A 19,108-nucleotide genomic window follows, 5' to 3' on the forward strand; every position below is an offset into this window, starting at 1 on the left:
CCACTGTCTGGGAATCTCTTCTCAATATTCTCAACTATATTGGCAATAAATTGTGTTTTGGCGGTCACAAATCTCCATCTGTAAGGAATACCATCCTGAATATCATCACAATTCATGTTCTGAAATTTGTTATTATCGTTAGGACTATCTGGCACAATGTTAAATGAATTCCCTCAGCATTGATCCAGGTACTGTATTCATTTCCTGCAAGGCATCAGTAGTTGCTGTGAGAATCGGATGTACACATGAAAGTCAGTGCCAAATACTCTTCTGAAAACACAGGGAGAGTATATATTGACAAGTGACAATGCATACCGTTGTAGCTTATATATGAATTCATATGTTTTCACTGTCTTGAGTAACCCTCTGGCCATATAATTATTTGACTGCTCCTCACAATCAGATTCCAAACATGTATTAAACTACACAGTGAAGAAGCAATTACATCTAATGCTCCACCAAACAACAACCATCTAGTTTCAAATATTGGTTTGAATGCCTTACTAGATTCTTGCAAGATGTCTTTTGTCTTACCTAATGATCTCAGATGTTTAGGGGAATTGTGAAAGTAGTAAAATATTGAATCAACAGTCTCTTGATTTTTCAAGATATTCAACTTTATTTGCAGCCTGAGAACTGCACAGTTTAGCCGATGAGCAATACAGCAATTCAATAACAATGGTTGTATGGTTTTCATTCTATAGTTGCAACCCCAGATTTTGACCCTATAATGACAAACGCACGATTACTGGATAAACCAATCATGTTACCTGTTGATAGACCTTTACTGACCAGAGCTGAAGTTATTGTCTCAAACAAAGTTTCTGCAGTGGCATTTTGAGTTAACATTTGTACACTGAAAAAGTGATTTTGTGGTTTGCCATCTGCCATGTACCTCACATACATAATAATGTACTGATCAACTGCAATGTCAGTCCCTTCATCAGCCATGATAGAGAAGTGGAATTTGCATTTCTCAAGGAGTTTGCTTTCTATCTGATCAGAAAATGTCTCTTGAAAGTCCTTGACAGCCTCGATGACTGCAGGTGGTTCGGTCATAGAAAGCGAATGCTTCCACACCCTAGCAAATGAAAAGAATCCATGATCAAGTTAGAATTTGACTGCAGATTTTATTATTATACTGATTTCATTGAATTTGATTTGGCATATTGTGTGTGCACTTGACTTCGAAATGAGGCTACAACTGTATATTATAGTTGTATGTAAGCAAAAATGGCAAGCAAAAGATCTAAACACATTGACATTCTAGGCACAAGTATTCCTGTCACTCAATGGTATTGCACTACACGGTCTCCATGTCATTCCAATGACACATTTATCACATGCATTTCTCCACACAGTTTGTTCAAACTTTCAGCTTTTCTGTTGGCTGTTTGCCAGCCAGTAAACATTGTTTATGACTTTGGTCCCAGCATCGCTGCTTGCAGCTATATTGTTGATTGTAAATTTATATATTTAAATATATTTATTTATTCATCAAATTTCAAATATCTTTGTTCAATTTACTGTCTCTAGGATGACCCCAAAAAACTTTTCAGTCTTAAAGGTTTACACTACAATTCCTAAAATCATTCGATCGAGCAGTGACTATGTTATCAATGATGACTTGTTATTTTGAATTTAGTTTCTACATCGGTTTAAACTTGTGATGATTATGGCTTCATGTAAATTATTTATTGTTGTAGAATGCCCTGACGGAATGTGGGGACCACCCGACTGTCTTTCAACATGTCCAACCTGTTACTTTGGAGGGATGTGTGACACAAGGGATGGGACATGTATTTGTGCTCCAGGATTTTCAGGAGATAATTGTCTAAATAGTAAGTATGAAGTTCACCAGATTTTTTGACCATTGAAGAAGAGAATCAGACATAATTTTATTATTTATCACACACAATCATGAATTATTATTCATTGTTATAGTTTTTAGCTTTGCTGTCAACGACGTGAAGGTTGTCTAAAAGGTGAATGTGTGGCGTTGTCTGGTGTCTGTCATCAGCTGTCATCCGGCATCTGGCCTTCAGTGTCTGTCAATTTACATTCCGAGCTGTTTCTTCAAAACTGCCTATCCAATTCCTTTAATATTTGGAGAACAGATCCCCTGGAATGACCCAATCAGATTTGTTCAAGTTGGGATGACATATGCAAATTTGTATTTAGAGGTAAATTTTACCATTTTTCGGCAAAAATCTTCTTCTCCTTAATGGCTGGTCTGACAGCTTTACTTAGGTCTGCAGGTTACTTAGGGATGACGTAATATAAATTTGTTCAAATTGAGATGAAATATGCAAATTTGTATTTTCAAGGCATTTATTGTCACAAAATCTTTAAAAATCTTCTTCAAAACTGCTTGTCAGACAGATTGGGATATTATAGGTCCCTAGGGATGACCCTGCTATTTCAGATTTGTTTGTGAAAAAATATGCAAATTCGTATTTTTAGCGCAAGTTTTGTCAAAAATTGTTTTTCACCAAAACCTATTGTGTAATAGTTTCGATATTTGATACACAGGGTCATAGTGATGATTGAAATGTTATAGATTCAAATTAAGATGAAATCTTTGCGTATAGAAAACACATAACAATGAAAAAAATGCGTAGAGAGTCAATTTCAATGCATAAATACGCACAATTTTTGCGTAAACGCGAACTCTGATGTATGTATGTTAGTAGTCGCAGATGTATGTCCGTCAAACTCAAAAACTCTCAAACCGCCAAAGTTACCATCTTAGTATTTGGTGTACAAGTTGACCCAGAGGTTGAGATGTGAATTTGTTCAAATGAACATGTCAGTGTCAAAAATATGCAAATGAGGTAAGGAAAAGGGAAAATCCTGCAAATGTATGGGAGTGGTGGTATTAACTGAAACAGCCTACACATCTAAGTGAGAGGTTCTATGACACATGACCTCATGACTGTATATTGTATGCAGTGCACCTTCTATGTGTGGAAGTGGTGGCAGTAACTGAAACAGCCTACACACTGAGTCATTTCCTGCCATTAGTTATAGACTGTGACATATTGTTACATGTAAGAGGGACTGTGTTGAAACATTCCCATGTTATGCCTGTTCCTAAAGTTGACCTCCAGTTCCAAAAGATTCAGACCCTATTTACTTTTGTCATTCTTGTTTTTTGGTTTAAATATTTCTTGAATGGAGCGATTCAAATCAAATATGAGCACACTATCCTGACAGTATTTTTGTATTTTTTGAGGGTGTTTTTGCATTTTTTGTCAATTTTTTTAGCTCCGCTGTCAGCAATGCGGAGCTTATCAAAATAGGTTGATTTTCCGTCGTTGTCTGTCGTCGTCCGTCAACAATTGCCTTCTCCTGTGAAACCGCAAGTCCGATTGCTTTGAAATTTTATATGCAGTTCACTTTTGGTGACCTCACGTAAGTTTCTTCAAATCGTGGTGAAATTTGCATATTTGTATTTTTGGGGCATTTTTTGGTGTTTTTTGTGAAAAAATCTTCTTCTCTGAAACAGCTTGTCCGATTGCTTTGAAATTTGATATGCAGTTTACTTAGCTTGTCCGATTGCTTTGAAATTTGATATGCAGTTGACTTAGGGTGACTTCAGTCAGATTTGTTCAAATTGTGGTGAAATTTGCATATTTGTATTTTTAAGGCAAGTTTTGTCATTTTTGGTAAAAAAATCTTTAAAAATTTTCTTCTTCAAAACTAACTGTCAGATAGCTATGATATTTGGTACATATGTCCCTAGGGATGATCTATTTGAGATTTGTTCAAATTGTGCAGAAATATGCAAATTTGCATTTTTAAGGCAATTTTTGCCATTTTTGGTCAAAAAATAAATTTCTCAAAAAGTGCTCAACTGATAGTTTTGAAATTTGGTATACAGGTTTGCATGATGAACTAAGTAATATATATTGAATTTTTGATGAAATCTGTTGTTTTGTATTTTTGGGGCAATTTTTGCCATTTTTGGTCAATAAATGTGTATTTCCAAAACTACTCATCTGATAGCTTTGCAATTTGGTATACAGATTCCTACAGATCACCTTAATGATATTTAATGACATTAGGATGAAATCTGCAATTTTGTAATTTTGGGGCGATTTTTGCAATTTTTGGTCAAAAAATGTGTTTCTCAAAAAGTACTTGTGTGATAGCTTTGAAAATTGGTATAAAGGTTTCTACAGATGAGCCAAGTAATATATATTGAATTTCTGATGAAATCTGTAATTTTGTATTTTGGGGGCAATTTTTGCCATTTTTGGTCAAATAATGTGTATTTCCAAAACTACTCAGCTTTGAAATTTGGTATACAGGTTTCTATAGATGTACGAAATGATATTTATTGAAATTATGATGAAATCTGCAATTTTGTATTTTTGGGGCAATTTTTTCCATTTTTGGTCAAAAAATGTATTTCTCAAAAAGTACTGGTCAAACAGCTTTGAAATTTGGTATACAGGTTTCTATAGGTGAACTAAATTTGATCTTTTGAAATTATGATGAAATCTGCGATTTTTATTTTTGGGACAATTGTTGCCATTTTTGGTCAGAAAATTTTATTCTCAAAAAACTACTTATCAGATAGCTTTGGTTGACATGTTCTTAGGGATGATCCAATGTGATATATTCAAAGTATGATTAAATCTTCAATTGTGTATTTTTGCAGCTATTTTAGCCACTTTTTTCTGGCCACTGCATTGAGCTATCAAAGATTTCCACCTTCTTCATCAACATGTGTCAAAAATAGTTATTCTCTACATAAACACAGCGGAGCTATATTGGCCGCTAGGTCACTTGTTGCCTTAGGGGCGACGTCAAAAGATCGATGTTTGAAAAAAAACTTAATTGCTGAAGTTTGGGGGTGGGGGTTTTGGCCAAATTAATTTCTGTGCAGTCAAAAACGATTTAACGTCTTTTTGGCAAATTTTACGATTTCAAGGCTGTTTTTATTGTACGCTAAAACCGATCCAGTCACCCGTATTTTTGTTACTTTATAATGGTTTTCAATTTTTTGCTCACGTGTTTACACACGTGAGCATATGTCGCAGCGATGTCTGTCTGTCTGTCTGTCTGTGTGTGTGTGTGTGTGTGTCTGTCTGTCTGTCTGTCTGTCTGTCGGTTGGTCCGATATCTCAAAAATGGCTGATCAGATCAGAATCAAATCTGCTACATATAGTTAGCAAATGGCAAGAACTGATTAGTTTTTGGTGGATGTGGCTTTTGCTCATTTGCATAATTAATGATTTTAGAAAAACGGATATACATCAAAAACGACTATACACAATTTGATGAGATTTGCTACAAATGTTGATCACACCAAGATATATCAGCAGTGGGAACCATTAAGGGGTTACATGAAAGATAGTTGCTAATTTGCATATTTAATGAACTTTCCTAATTAGGGATATATGTCTGGTTTGACTCGATCAAAATTGACCAAACTTGGTATGTATATTAAAGATACTATTATTTAACATTATTGAATGTCATTAAGCGTTTTAACTTTAGCCAATTCCTAATTTGCACATTTAATGAACTTTGCTAATTAGGGATATATATTTGAATTGACTGGACCGACGTTGATGAAACGTGCTACATGTATTTGGAGCTACTATGATACAACATTTTTGAAAGTCTTTAAGCATTTTTACTTCAGCCAATTCCGAATTTGCATATTTAATAAACTTTCCCAATTAGGGATATATATCTGAATTAACTTGATTGTAGTTGGTGATACATGCTATATACATCAAAGATACTGTGATATAACATTATTGAAAGTCAAAAGACATTTTTACTTCAGCCAATTCTGAATTTGCATATTAAATGAATTTTCATAATTAGGGATATTTATCTGAATTGACTTGATCAAAATTGATGAAACTTGCTATGTACATTAAAGACACTATAATACAATATTATTGAAAGTCATTAAGCGTTTTCTCTTCAGCCAATTCCTAATTTGCATATTTAATGAACTTTCCTAATTAGAGATATATATCTGAATTGACTCGACCAAAGTTGACAAAACTTGCTACATATATTACACATACCATGATACAACATTATTGACAATCATTAAGCATTTTTACTTAAGTCAATTCCTAATTTACTTATTTAATGAACTTTGCTTATTAGGGATATATACTGGGATTTACTTGATCAAAGTTGGCAAAACATGCTATGTACATTGATGATTATACCTGGTTAAAACAATATCGAAAGTCATTTCACATTTTCATGTCAGCTTATATATAATTTGCATATCTAATGAGCTTACACAGCTCGGCATATATGGCTTGAAGGACTTGGCTAACGGTAATTACACTTGCTATATAAAATGGTGATACAATGACAGCAGTCAAAGAACTTTAATATTTTTATTTCAGCTAATTAGTTCCAGAGACCAGCTCTGGAACTGTTAGTTTTTGCTCACTTTCCTTCTTTCTTTCTTTCTTTCTTTCTTTCTTTCTTTCTTCTTTCTTTCTTGCTCTATTTCCGGTATTACTATCATAGAACATGCTATACACAAATTTTACCTTAATTACCCAGAATGCATTGCGACACGCTTATGATGTCATCGCTCAGCTCGGACGGGTTTTACGGGCATTTCTTGTTAGCTACTATAGACTATAGTCTATAGAAGCTATTGGGATGGGTATCCGTCCGGCGTCCGTCGTCAGTCTGTATGTATGTATGTATGTATGTATGTCCGTTTGTGAGGCGTCCGTCCACTCAAATATCTTGAGAACCGCGGTACTTACTGATTTGATATTTGTTGTGTAGATGAAAAATACGATTTTGAGAAATTGTTTTTTTTAATTTTTTGATATTGTTGAAAATAGGCAAATTAATGCCAAAAAAGGTGTTTTTGGTAAAAAATCTTCTTCTTCATAACCGCTGGTCAGACAGCTTTGTTATTTGGTATACAGGTCCCTAGGGGTAACCCAACTTAGACTTGTTCAAATTGTGATGAAATATGCAAATCTGTATTTTTAAGGAATTTTTTTGTCATTTTTGGTCAAAATTTGACTTACATTGTATGTAATTCTTGTACTGTATAAACCCTATCAATTCACCCAGAAAAAAATAATTAATATGATTTTAAATAATTGAATTAATTAGGAAATCATCAAAGCCAAAATAATTTTAGTGTAGAATTATCAGAAAGTTCAACTTTTTTGACAGTTCATAGTGAAATGCTTACCATCTTGGAGGATTAAAACATGTAAAGGCAACTTTCCTGAATCCCAACTTTGACATATTCTGAACCGTCATTTATTGTGCCCTGTATGTTATCTAAAAGAAATTGCTCAAAATAGTCAATAGAGATAGAGATAGAGATAGAGATAGAGAAAGTTCTAATTTCCATTTATGGTTGACTTGGTAAGGATAAAATAAAATTACTTTTGAGGAAAAAAATAGAGTGGTCAATTAAAAGAGTGGTCAAAGTGATAGGGTTTTTATGGTAAAGCTGGGCTGTATAAAGATTCCTCATGTGCTATTTATAGCAATTATGCAATCTGTGTAAACAGTGCAATGAAAGTGTAACATGATTCCTTATAATGCTTTTGATGACCTTGAACTTCTTAAGTTTCAAACCTTTGTCTCTTCAGTGTGCTTTCTCTGAGTATGTACAGTCTCAACTTATTAAACAGAACTCACAATGTTAATCAAAGATATCCACCTTCTTCATCAATACATGTGTCACAAAAGGTTATTCTCTACATAACTCAACAGAGCTCTGTCAACTGTTGAGTTGCTTGTTCTTTCAAAACCGCTGGTCAGACAGCTTTAATATTTAGTTTACTTGTCCGTAGGATGACCTTAGTGAGATAATTTCATACAGTAAGGAAATACTTAATTTTGTATCCATGTCTATAGTAGCTTCAGGGACTTTGGCCCTATGTTGTGTTTATTTATTTATTTTTTATTCTGCATTGCTTGACTATCATATTGCGTTCAGCTATTAATAATTCTAGCTTTCTTTCGCTTTGTTTTTTGTTGCTTTTTGATTTTATTTTTCTCTAAATACTCGCCGTACGTGGCGCTATACTGTTTCGCCCGAATGCTCATGAGACAACAATGGCAGCGGATCGATCGCTTCGCTCGCATAGAGACAGAAAAGTAGGCTTTCCGTACGTTTACAAGCGCAGCTGGGCACATCGTGTACCTAGGCGAGGTGGGTGTGCTCGAAAACGAAGATCAATGCAAAATTTGGATTCAAAATCGGCTGTTTTGGTGGAGAAACTGCCCGCCGTATTTCTGAGGAGCCACCAGCGGTTTTTCCTATCAGTCTGCGAGGCCGTTTAACACCGGTAACATAACACACAGCCCTGCCATGCAGAGCTAGGCAGCATACTTGGACAGATCCGGTCAGCGGAGCGAAAATTATTGCTCTGGCTCGCAAGAATGTCGTCTGATATACATTTCCGTGTGTTGTCGCCCCCGTATGTATCTGTTGCGTTTTTACCGTACATGTAGGCATTTGTAATCTGTGGACTGCCTTGCTTTTAGTTGTATTATGGTGTTTACTGCTAGCAGCCCTAACTATAGGTACGTGCTTGAAAATTGAATTCCAAAGCACTCTTTCATTCTGCACCTATCTTTGTCACACATTCTCTTGTCTCTTCCGCTGCTCTGGTCTCTGGAACTTCGCTTTTGCTTGCAAATGCTTTCTAGTTACATATTTGTATACTTCATGACCTTTTAGAATTAATCGGCGGTGATTATTGTTCATTATGTTGATCATAATGCTTTCAATGAAGTTGCAAACATGTGGCAAAGGTTCAAATTTACACATAACTGCAATATATAAATGAAACACGTGAGCATTTTCAGTTCATATCTGGTTATTTAATTTAATGGTACATTGGTACGTCGTTTGAAAGAATTAGTACAGGGTATGAGTCCGCAACGTTTTTCAATTTTAGGTCAGTTAAGGTAGAAGGGGGGGGGGGGTCTGAGGCCAAACTTAAAAGCAATTAAGTTAGATTTATTATATTGAACTTTTGATGTTGCCCCTTATTTGGTCAAAATTTTTTTCTCCTAAAACTACTGATCTGGTAGCTTTGATATCTAGTGTACAGGTTCCTAGGGTTTATGTTGATAAGAGATATTGAACTTAGGATGAAATCTGCAATTTTGTATTTTGGGGGGCAATTTTTCTCATTTTTGGTCAAAAATTTTTTTCTCAAAATTTACCAGTCTGATTGCTTTGATATTTAGTAAACATGTTCTTAGTGTTTTTGTTACTATGATATATTGAAATTAGGTTGAAATCCAGAATTTTGAATTCTTGGGGCAACTTTGCAAAACTGTCAATTTTACTGGGATATCTTTCATTTTGTATTTTTAGATTTTTTTTGGTCATTTTATACTTACTGGAACTAAGAGTATATAATGTGGTGATTTAGTAAGCATTTGATATGGTAAACTGCAATTGGTGTTGAAATGCGGTAAAAAAAATCATTAGAAAACATAGCTGAGGTGATTTTAGCAAGTTTGGTTTCCAACAAATATATTCAAAAATATTTTCCATGTTTAGGAGTGAGGGAAGGGGGTTCTGGCAGATTTTGAAAAAAATTTCAAACAAATGTCAATAAAAAAATCAGCCAGAGAAGGTTTGACAAAAAGAAAGGTGGGAGAGTGGGGGAAAAAAAGAATGTACAATGGATCGGATAAAAAGATAATGTACCTCATCAATCTTCCAGACACCCTCCCCCCCTTATCAAATGGTCCAACCCCGCCCTTACCGAAATGATACCCATTCAGTTGTGCTTCTTACTTGTAAGAAACATGTGTCATATACATGTTACCTACAGGTTTCAAAACATGTGTCTGACCATATTGATTTTAACTTTCCGTTATGTATTGACAACATGAACAATACATGCTAGAAGCATGTATGGCTTGAAATCAAGGCAGCTACACCAAAAATCTGTGCTGTTTGATGCAACATGTTTGTCACATGAACACAACACCTCTCTGACATGTTGGCAATCAAGAATCTATCCTCTTCTATGAAGGTCCCTCAAGGGCACAAGAGCTCCTGGAAAATCTTTCCCGGAGAGCCCAGGATTAGATTTTCTGGTTCTCTTCTGGAAAGATTAACAGGTAAGCTGCCACTCTGCCTGGCAATTAGCTGCCTCTCAGCTGGGCAGATTTCCTACTGCTGTGCTTTATAAAATCAACCTACCTTCTGCACTCTGAATTATAGTCACCCCAACAACTTGAAACTTTTTTATCACTGCTGCTGAGAAACTGCCATCACCTTACCACTTCTGAACACTCCTCTGCACAAACAAGAATAATGTGAGAGCTAAAAAATTTGGTAGGAATAAAATTTAATCCACCAGACTTTAAGAGCCGATCAACATAATCAACATCAAACTGTTCAGTTGAAAAAATGTTCAAGTGTCCATAAAGTCAAGAACTTCATATTGCCATGACCATGACCTCTGTTTAAAAGTGTAAGCTGTGATTGTCTGTTATGGTTTCAGTTATTGCTTGACCTGTCAACTTGAGGTTTTCCTATGCAAAGCTGGAAAAAATAAAAAACATCAAGTAAGATATAAAGCTTATTAAGTTTATAACAAAAATATGTAATATGTTAGAATTGCTAAAAGCTGACAATTTTGACTCTTTCAACAGCTATCAAACATTGAAGAATGAAATTTGCATGTAGTCAGAAAATTAAAGAAACTATTATATACCCTCAATTTGCGAATGATCCAATGTGATTTGTTGTACAAGTATAAACCTGTTCATATTGCAAATACCTTCAAACTAGTATATCCATAGACAGTAGAATCAATGACATAAAACAAAATTTATTTTTTCAGATGATTTATCCCGCGGGAAAAAATGTTGATTTCCCTCTTTATTAAGTCAATGAATCTTTAAAGTTATTCATGTACGGAATAAGACAGAAACGTTGCCATAAAAATTGATCTGTACTTGATCTTAATGTATATATGCCAGAACATTTTATCCAAGTATGTTATTACTTAATTTAAACTTCATCAGTCAATATTGTATGATTTGCAAAGGTTCAAGCGAAGTAAATGTTTATTGGTATAATTCAATTAAAATTATACACAGTCTACTATGTAACGTCCACTCATTTGGTTTGAGTACACTTCATTGCATATGTACATGAATGTTCTCAAGTCAAATTGGAACAAAGCATAGGGAAAAGGTAGGTTTTTGTATTAAAGGCGAGTTCACCAAAGAAGATTTTTAATATTTGTTTTTGGTCACTTATTCAAGAATTGCCATTTTTGCCATTTATAACTTGATAATTTTTTCAAAAATGGATAAAAATAGTGGCAGAAGTTGCATTTTTGGGCTTCATCAACTAGATTTATTTTGAATGATGAGAAAAATAGACCAAGCTTGGCGCTTTCATCAAATGATATGGCAGAGTGCATCTTCTGATTGGTATGGCATTGTCCACTCTCTCACATTCATGCAAGGCTGTGAGTATTTGCATAGTAAATGTGGTAAATGAAATGAAAAGTGACCCAGCAGGGACTTGCACAGAAGCCACCAACTTAGGAATTGACTTTTTGGTAATGAGGATCTGTCATACAAATGATGCAGCCAGAGAAATGCAATTTTGGGGGTTAGAAGTTGTGACTCACCCCAATATACAAATAATAAACAAAATAATTAAAAATAATTGTATAGTGGGGTGAGTCACAATTTCAAACCAAAAAAATACACAATAGTTATGTAAATACACAAAGCCTGGTGTAAACATGAATGACAATGCCATACCCATTGGAAGATGGTCCCTGCCATATGACCTGATGAAAGCACAAATCTTGGCAGCTTTTCCCATGATGAAGCCCTATAATGCAACTTCTGCCACAGATTTTATCTTATTTGTAAAAATCTGCGCAAGTTATAAATGGCTTTTCTGGAATAATTGACCTTCAAGCGAGAACATAATATCACCCCTGGAAAACTCCCTCTTTAAGCCAAGCTCGAGTTGCACAGACTCACTGAGAGTACTATTCATTTAGGAATCCTAAGGTTGAATTTTACTTACCATTTAATGTTTCAAGGTTATGGGTCAGTCTTTGATACCCAGCTCGTAGTTGTTTACTTTTGTGAAACAAAGCTCTGTTTGAGAAAAAAGGTGAAGTACATTAACATGATTAATAATAGTGCCATTTGATGTTTATATTCTGCTCCCCACAGAACCCTTAAAAAGTACAGTGCATTGTTTGAAAACATGTCCTTCACACGTGTAATCACTATTGTTACTGTTGATCAATGAAATCTGTCCAGTTATACATTAGTATACTGAAATAATCTGCTTGCTCTAATGAAATATTTTGTCTACAAAAAAAACCCTATCATCTGTGCTCTCGCTCATAATGTTCATAAATTGAGAACAAATATAAAAATTTACGGGAAAAAGTAAATGCATGATTGGCCATTTACAATTTTGTTATTTTTGTAGCCTGATTTATTGTTAAGTTTATGAATTCTCAGGAAATGTTCTGTCATATCTTGTCTTTCAAAAACTACTTTGCCCCTATCATCAGCCTTTGATAGACACACATGGTGATAGCACAGCCCCTCTACTGTGGTGATAGCCAGCTTTGGAATTTGACTTGTGCCTACATGAGCATTGAAATCACGCCAAGTGAATAATTATCAAATTTCAAAGCAATCGGATTTACGGTTTCAGAGGAGAAGGCAATTGTTGACGGACGACAGATGGATAGATGACAACTGAGAAAGTAGCCTGTTTGATAAGCTCTGAATCCTAGACAGCAGAGCACAAAAAATAAGAGAAATTGCCAAAAACACAGATAAATAAATATCACCACAATTTTAATAAATCTGACAGAGGTCAACCCAAGGATCGTGAATATAAATTTTCAAAACAAAATGATTTTTTGACCATAAACGCTAAAAATTGCCCCCAAGTTACAACCATAGAAAAATTAAGCACAATTCTTGGCTTGGCTGTCTGTCTGAATTCAATTTTGCCGATGCATTTTATAACAACACAGAAATACAAATGATTTAGCAACAGTAGCCCTGCGTACAGGTCTGTGTGTTCTTGGCGTTATACGGCTTCCACCACAGCCTTGCAACGGTCTATGGAGATAACTGGGGCTGATCCGGACTGCAACGAAAACACGGTCTTTTTGCCGAAATTCTGCTCTATTGGGGCAAAATCCTTTCCCTGCCTACCTTTACCTCCTAACCGACCCAAGAAAAGATGCGATGAACTTCTCCTAACGTCCAAAGCCGTTCGTTTCCTGAAACATAACGTACTCGACAGGTTGTTTACCACTTTGCCCATGGAGGTCGCCATGGTAACTGGTCGTTTCGGCACCAAGTCGTTTCGGCCCAAGTCGTTTCGGCCTCGCAATGTCCGTCCCAAAGTCATTTCGGCACCGCAACCCAAGACGTTTCGGCATCCCTGTTTCGATTTGTTTTCAAACTATTTAGTAATTGACTGACCAGTCATATTCGTAAGCGTGACCTTTGCGTTCTGACCAGTACTTTTCTGTGCATTTGTGTGACATTTGCCGTGCTGTTTTGGCACCGCTTTCAAACATTTGCCGTGTCGGCGGCTATTGCTATCGATAAACTTGTGTAACAGATTTAAAAACGAGATGAAGTTTTTTTCTTACGGTCTCTTACTATGCAGCGTTCTCACCAGGCCGCGATTCCGCAACATTCTCGCGTATTTTTCTGTTTTGTCGCGGATTTCTTGGGCGTGCGCGCCAATAGTGGCGCGCCTTTGAAATGATAAACTTTCGTGGTGCCAGCCGTACGGCCGGCTGGCCGTATCATACAGCCAATACTTTTCACCATGGACGTAAATGATTGACGCGAGTAATTACACTTCCTGGTTGAAACCGAGGCAATCTGGAGGCAATACCCGTCAGAGGGCGTACTTAAGCCACAGTCACTTGTGATTCGATACATGATCGCCGATGTGTGGATGCGTTACGTATACCACACAGCGGCCGTCGTGTATATTGGACCACACGAGACTGTGGTAGTCTGATGCACTGGACGTGTTCGCCTTGCATGCATACGGTACATGTCCACGGAATTCGCGGAAGCTGGAGGCGTCATGGGCACGATAAATATTTTCATAGGCTACGAAAACGATAATCCGAACTACGAAAACACAAGAATGTAAAGCTTATATATCCCTAAGGAATTACATGAACATTTTCGAAAACAACGAACTCGAAGCTGGTAGCATTATACTGTGAGTTCCGCATGGCAACCAGGGTCTTGACGGGAACGACGTTATAGTGTTCGTGCCGTTGAGATTCAGTGAATTTTTGTTCTCGAAAAATAACGCAACTTTGTCTGAGATAATTTTTAGGTCTTTGCTATGTTTGGAATCATGTATAAACTTCGCGGGAGATACGTGTTGTGTGATGTTATCAGACATTTGCTCCGTTCCTCGCCCACGCAACCTAGTACCTATGACTGGAAATGATTGACAACTGGCCCACTGCCGATTGATAATATTATTCCAAAAGTAGTTCCGAGGTTTAAATGTGGAATAGTTGGAGGAAAGTTCTCTTATTATGCAAAAATTATCAATTCTTGGCTTGCGCATGTGATAAGTATATTATTCCAGGCGAACTTATACGTGAGAACATGGACGTCTTTTTTCCATGCTTCAATCAATTGACAAAATTTGTAGCCTTGGCTGGCGACCAAAATTTCACGTCAAAAATTGATGATTGTTTACAAACATCATAGGGATATGTTTCCTGATCTAAATAAATGCTGACTTGGCCTGTTCCTTCTGCTGGTTGTGAAAGGGGGTTTTATTGTGCGGAAAAAAAGTAACTAATGACAGGAATCAACTGAGAGCTGAACGGCTGGACACTCTAGCAACTACTGTTATTGTAGAGGGCCCCGAAATGGACTTTCACACTGGAAAGAACGAAAGTCCCATAGACTTTTCATTAAAAGGCACTGATATTCAATATCAGATGATATTTTCACCGAATGTTTTCAAAAAAGTCAGGTATGTAAGGGTCCCAAATTCGACAAAGTGAGCGTCGAACTGAGCGTGGCAAAAGACAAAGTGAGCGTCAAACTGAGCGTGAACAATGACAAAGTGAGCGTCGAACTGAGCGTTGGAAATGGCAAAGTGAGCGTCGAACTGAGCGTCAAACTGAGCGTTGGAAACTGACAAAGTGAGTGTCAAACAGCGTTTGATACAAAGTAAGCATCAAACTGGGCGAAAAAAAGAAGAACTGAGTGCTAAAATGTAGCGAATATGCGAAATATAGCTTGCATGGGTGCTCAGTTAGCGCGTACTGGATAGTACACGATTTGCCAGTTGGCTAATAAAAACGTGTTTACAATGATGCGCGCAATATTGGTGTCATAATTACAATTAATTACAGTTTACTCTTCGTAGTCAAAAAGAATAAGAGATAGGAGTCAAGGTCCTGCAGTCGACGGACCTCGATGGAGCAATGTCAATCACTATCTGTAGTGTGCATGTATGTGAGTAGACAAATGGCAGGCAGAGCGAGGTCAAATATACGTCATTCTCTATGGGTTGACCGAGACTGAAAAGTTTTGAGCCGATCATAAGCTTACGCCTGAAGCCGAAAAAATACTGTAACTTTCACTTTTTTGGGTGAAAGATGTTCTTTCACATTGCTTTAATTCTGAAACATTTGTCATGATAAGACATTGTTCGGCAATCGTGATGTCAAATGGATAGAAAATCACGGTCATCACATGCACAGAATCCCACCCTCCAAAAAAAGATCATCGCATAGAGTGTCACGTTCAGCAAACAATTTCCAGACAATGTGTTTATTCAGGCAACGTCTAAATTGACCTTTCAACATCAAGAGTCTTTGGATAACAAGTCTGATTTATGTAGAATCATTATTGAACGTACGCGAACTGTATGTCAGTCAAGTTTAGCCACGCTGACAGGACTTCAAACAAATCAAGTTCATGGAATTTTCAGTGCTGCAGTGGGCTCAACCCTCTGAGCATAGGGAACCCAGAAGTCTGGTTGTTGTTGTTGTTGTTGTTTGTATTGTTGTTTATGTTTATTAGTCGTGTTGTTGTTGTTGTTGACCAATAAAATTCAACGAACATAACTGTTGTGTTGTTGTTAATGTTTCAAGCGTAACGTAGATGTCATAAGAAACGCTACAAGGACACTTGGCCCGATACAACTGCCGGCCATCTGCTAACACGTACACGCTCTTCATACACTTAAACAGTGTATAATTATAAAAAATGACAGGAAGATTCATGAAAATTGGTAAAATGTCCCTCAAAAATTTTGTTGGGAAAAATCGCCGTCATGGATATACAAAAAATGGTACCGGTGAGCGGCGTCGCTTGACAAAACGTCGGCATTTTATGGCGATCAGCGCAGAAATGATCTGAGAAATTTACTGTGCAGCTACAATAGTCCACAGACACATTCATTCAAAATCATCAAAATGCAGAGTGATTTTTATCTAGAGAAGCGTGGTCCGTAGCGGCACATATCCCGGGCCCCGTCGCGACTATGGTAATATCGATGCGTGCAGAGCCGTAAACTACGTCGATATGTCGGTCAATTTATATTTTCTTGATTATTTCATAGTGATCGCGCCAACTAGATTTGCAATATCTCTATCACTCTGTAAAAAACTACAATGCTATCAACACAAGACATTAACATAGGTGTCGTGTGATAAACACATAAATATTTCTAGTTTATTCCTTGCTTACATTCATCGTTCTGTTTGCTCAAAGTTCAAAGAATACCTACCATTCTGTAATCTTGAATGCAGAGCTTCGGACTTCAAAACAATTATACCAGCAGCGTATTTTATTGACACGAACTTTATAGCAGAATGCTTTCTTTATTGAACGTGTTTATGAAGTGATGATAAACTTGATCGTAGAATTGCTCCAAGTCTGTAGGCGTATAAATATCAAAATGGCATAAATTTAAGGAATAAACTTCGCCTACCCGGTTGTTCGCATGTCGGGTTGGTGATAGGCTGTTACGTAGTTGTGGGGTGAACGATGTGGCTAAAACGTCGCAACCCATCGTAGCAGTTAGCCAATTTTAACTGGTAATTTCAGTGCCTTCTTTATTGAGTACAAGGACATTCATGCTGCTATCAAATATAGATAAAAATAGACACGACAAATTGTCCCCAGACGCGATGTCGATATTTGCTATCATGGAATGGCTCTACCGATGTATGACCAGAGTTTTACTTCCCGATCTCGCACAAATTGAACAAAATTTGGATGTCGTAATTAACTTGAACTTTACATCTGATAAATTGTCAACTATTTTTTGACATTGATTACACCTAAGACATGTTAGGGGGTGTTCGTGAAATGCACCTTTTGTTCGGTATTTAGTTTGCAATATTTTACAGACGGAAGAGAACTGAACATAAGCTTACGCAACAGTGACAACGTACTAGTTTATTTGACCAAGACGTAGATGTACACGCTCTCTCTCTCTCTCTCTCCTCTCAAAAAAATACTGCAAACTGTAGCCGTTCATGCCATTTAGCGCTGTGCCTGCGGTATTTCCGCTATCGTTAGGAGTAGAAGAGGTGTGAATGATTCACTTCCACAGACTGGAAGTGGAATGATTCACTTCCAGTCTGTGGTAAATGACTTTTCATGAATATTCAGTCTCTGAGCAGCGGTAATCCTGGCGGTAAGCGAGGCAGAGGTATAAAATGATAATTGTCATGGCCTTGAAGCGAAATCTGTGCGGAAAGATTATCTACCTGAAACAGGGCACAGTAACAAGGAATGTCAACTCATACCAAATCATTTTGCGGGATTGACGACTCATTGGGTAACGCCATAGTGAATGTAAACATCGACCTGGCCGGACGCGATCTCACAGCTGATGGCAAAATTAATTATACCACATCCTATCGTTGGAGGCGCCATCACGCTCAGTTTGACGCTCACTTTGACGCTCAGTTTGACATTTTCCACAAAGTGCTCGATCGCTCGGTTTGACGCTCAGTTTGACGCTCAGTTTGCCATTTTCCACAAAGTGCTCGATCGAGCACTTGACGCTCACTTTGTCAATTTTTGGGGTCTTACATACCTCAAAAGTTGTTAAGTTGAATGAGTTGTTGAGTCCTTTATTTTTTCCATGCATAGAATAAGGTTCGTATTTGCAGTTTGACTTTTTAACATATTTATATATTGTCTCACAAAAATCATCCGTTGTCCCGCTTTTTTTGGGTCAGCGGGACAAAATGTCCCACAAAATTTATTTTCTGGTGAGAACACTGACTATGTTCTCACGAAGTGAAGCATGATGTACATGAATGTTATTTGACACTACTTTTTTAGTGCGTGGATGTGCAACATTACGCTCCAGCACTAGTTCCCTCAGATAGCCCTGAGCAGTGCCGAAACGTCTTGGGTCGCGGTGCCGAAACGACTTGGGGCCTGAAATCGGGAGGCCGAAACGTCTTAGGCCGAAACGACTTGGTGCCGAAACGTCTAGAAACCGGTCGCCATTTTGAATCTTGCTGCAAGAACACAGTTATCTCCATAGACTGTTGCAGGGCTGTGGCCGTACAACGCCAGGAATACACAGACCTGTCCGCAGGGCTAAAGCTACACTTACCCTGAGTAATGTAGATGGCATCAAGGGTGGTTTTGTCATCATTCTGCTGCCATTACATGGCAACATTTGAATTCGTGTCAACCACTGATGGTACAAACTCAGGCCAAACCGATGCAGTGACGCCGTGTCGAGTTTGCCAGTCTTCCAGGACATGCAGAGGAATCCGCTACAATGGTATTTTACAGACTCAACTCATTTTCTGACGTCTGAATCGTTCTCACAACACACCAAAATCACGATTTCTTGTGTAAAAATGACAGCGATTTCACAGCAACGGAGCTGACATCGGCAGCTGCTAGCTGTCGACGTGGCAGCCTTGAATAGTTCAAATTGACGTTCAATTCAAACTGATCAAGCCTCGTTCTGGTTCATAACGGAAGTCAAGCGTCGACCCCGTCTTACTTGCGATCAGAAGATTTGATTCGCTGGGATTTTTTGGCAACTAATTTAAATTTCTGTGCA

The 19,108-nt window shown here is 37.3% G+C and overlaps 1 protein-coding gene and 1 long non-coding RNA gene across 10 annotated transcripts in view; one reads left to right on the forward strand and one right to left on the reverse strand.

The window, feature by feature from the left end:
* The window catches only part of LOC139121920 (polycystin family receptor for egg jelly-like), a 302,374-nt gene that overhangs the window by 129,511 nt on the left and 153,755 nt on the right, over window positions 1–19,108 (forward strand). For all 9 annotated transcript variants that reach the window (XM_070687234.1, XM_070687236.1, XM_070687233.1 and 6 more), the window contains one exon: window positions 1,707–1,841. In XM_070687234.1, coding sequence (XP_070543335.1) covers window positions 1,707–1,841 — 135 coding nt within the window. The remainder of the gene's footprint in view (window positions 1–1,706; window positions 1,842–19,108) is intronic.
* Window positions 596–18,995, reverse strand: LOC139121931 (uncharacterized). The gene is made up of 4 exons (XR_011549367.1): window positions 18,647–18,995; window positions 12,056–12,129; window positions 10,199–10,543; window positions 596–1,081 (listed from the first exon to the last, which is right to left on the reverse strand). It is a non-coding gene; the product is annotated as an uncharacterized lncRNA (long non-coding RNA).

This window comes from Ptychodera flava, chromosome 21 (genome assembly GCF_041260155.1).
Source record: "Ptychodera flava strain L36383 chromosome 21, AS_Pfla_20210202, whole genome shotgun sequence".
Taxonomy (NCBI): Eukaryota; Metazoa; Hemichordata; class Enteropneusta; family Ptychoderidae; genus Ptychodera; species Ptychodera flava.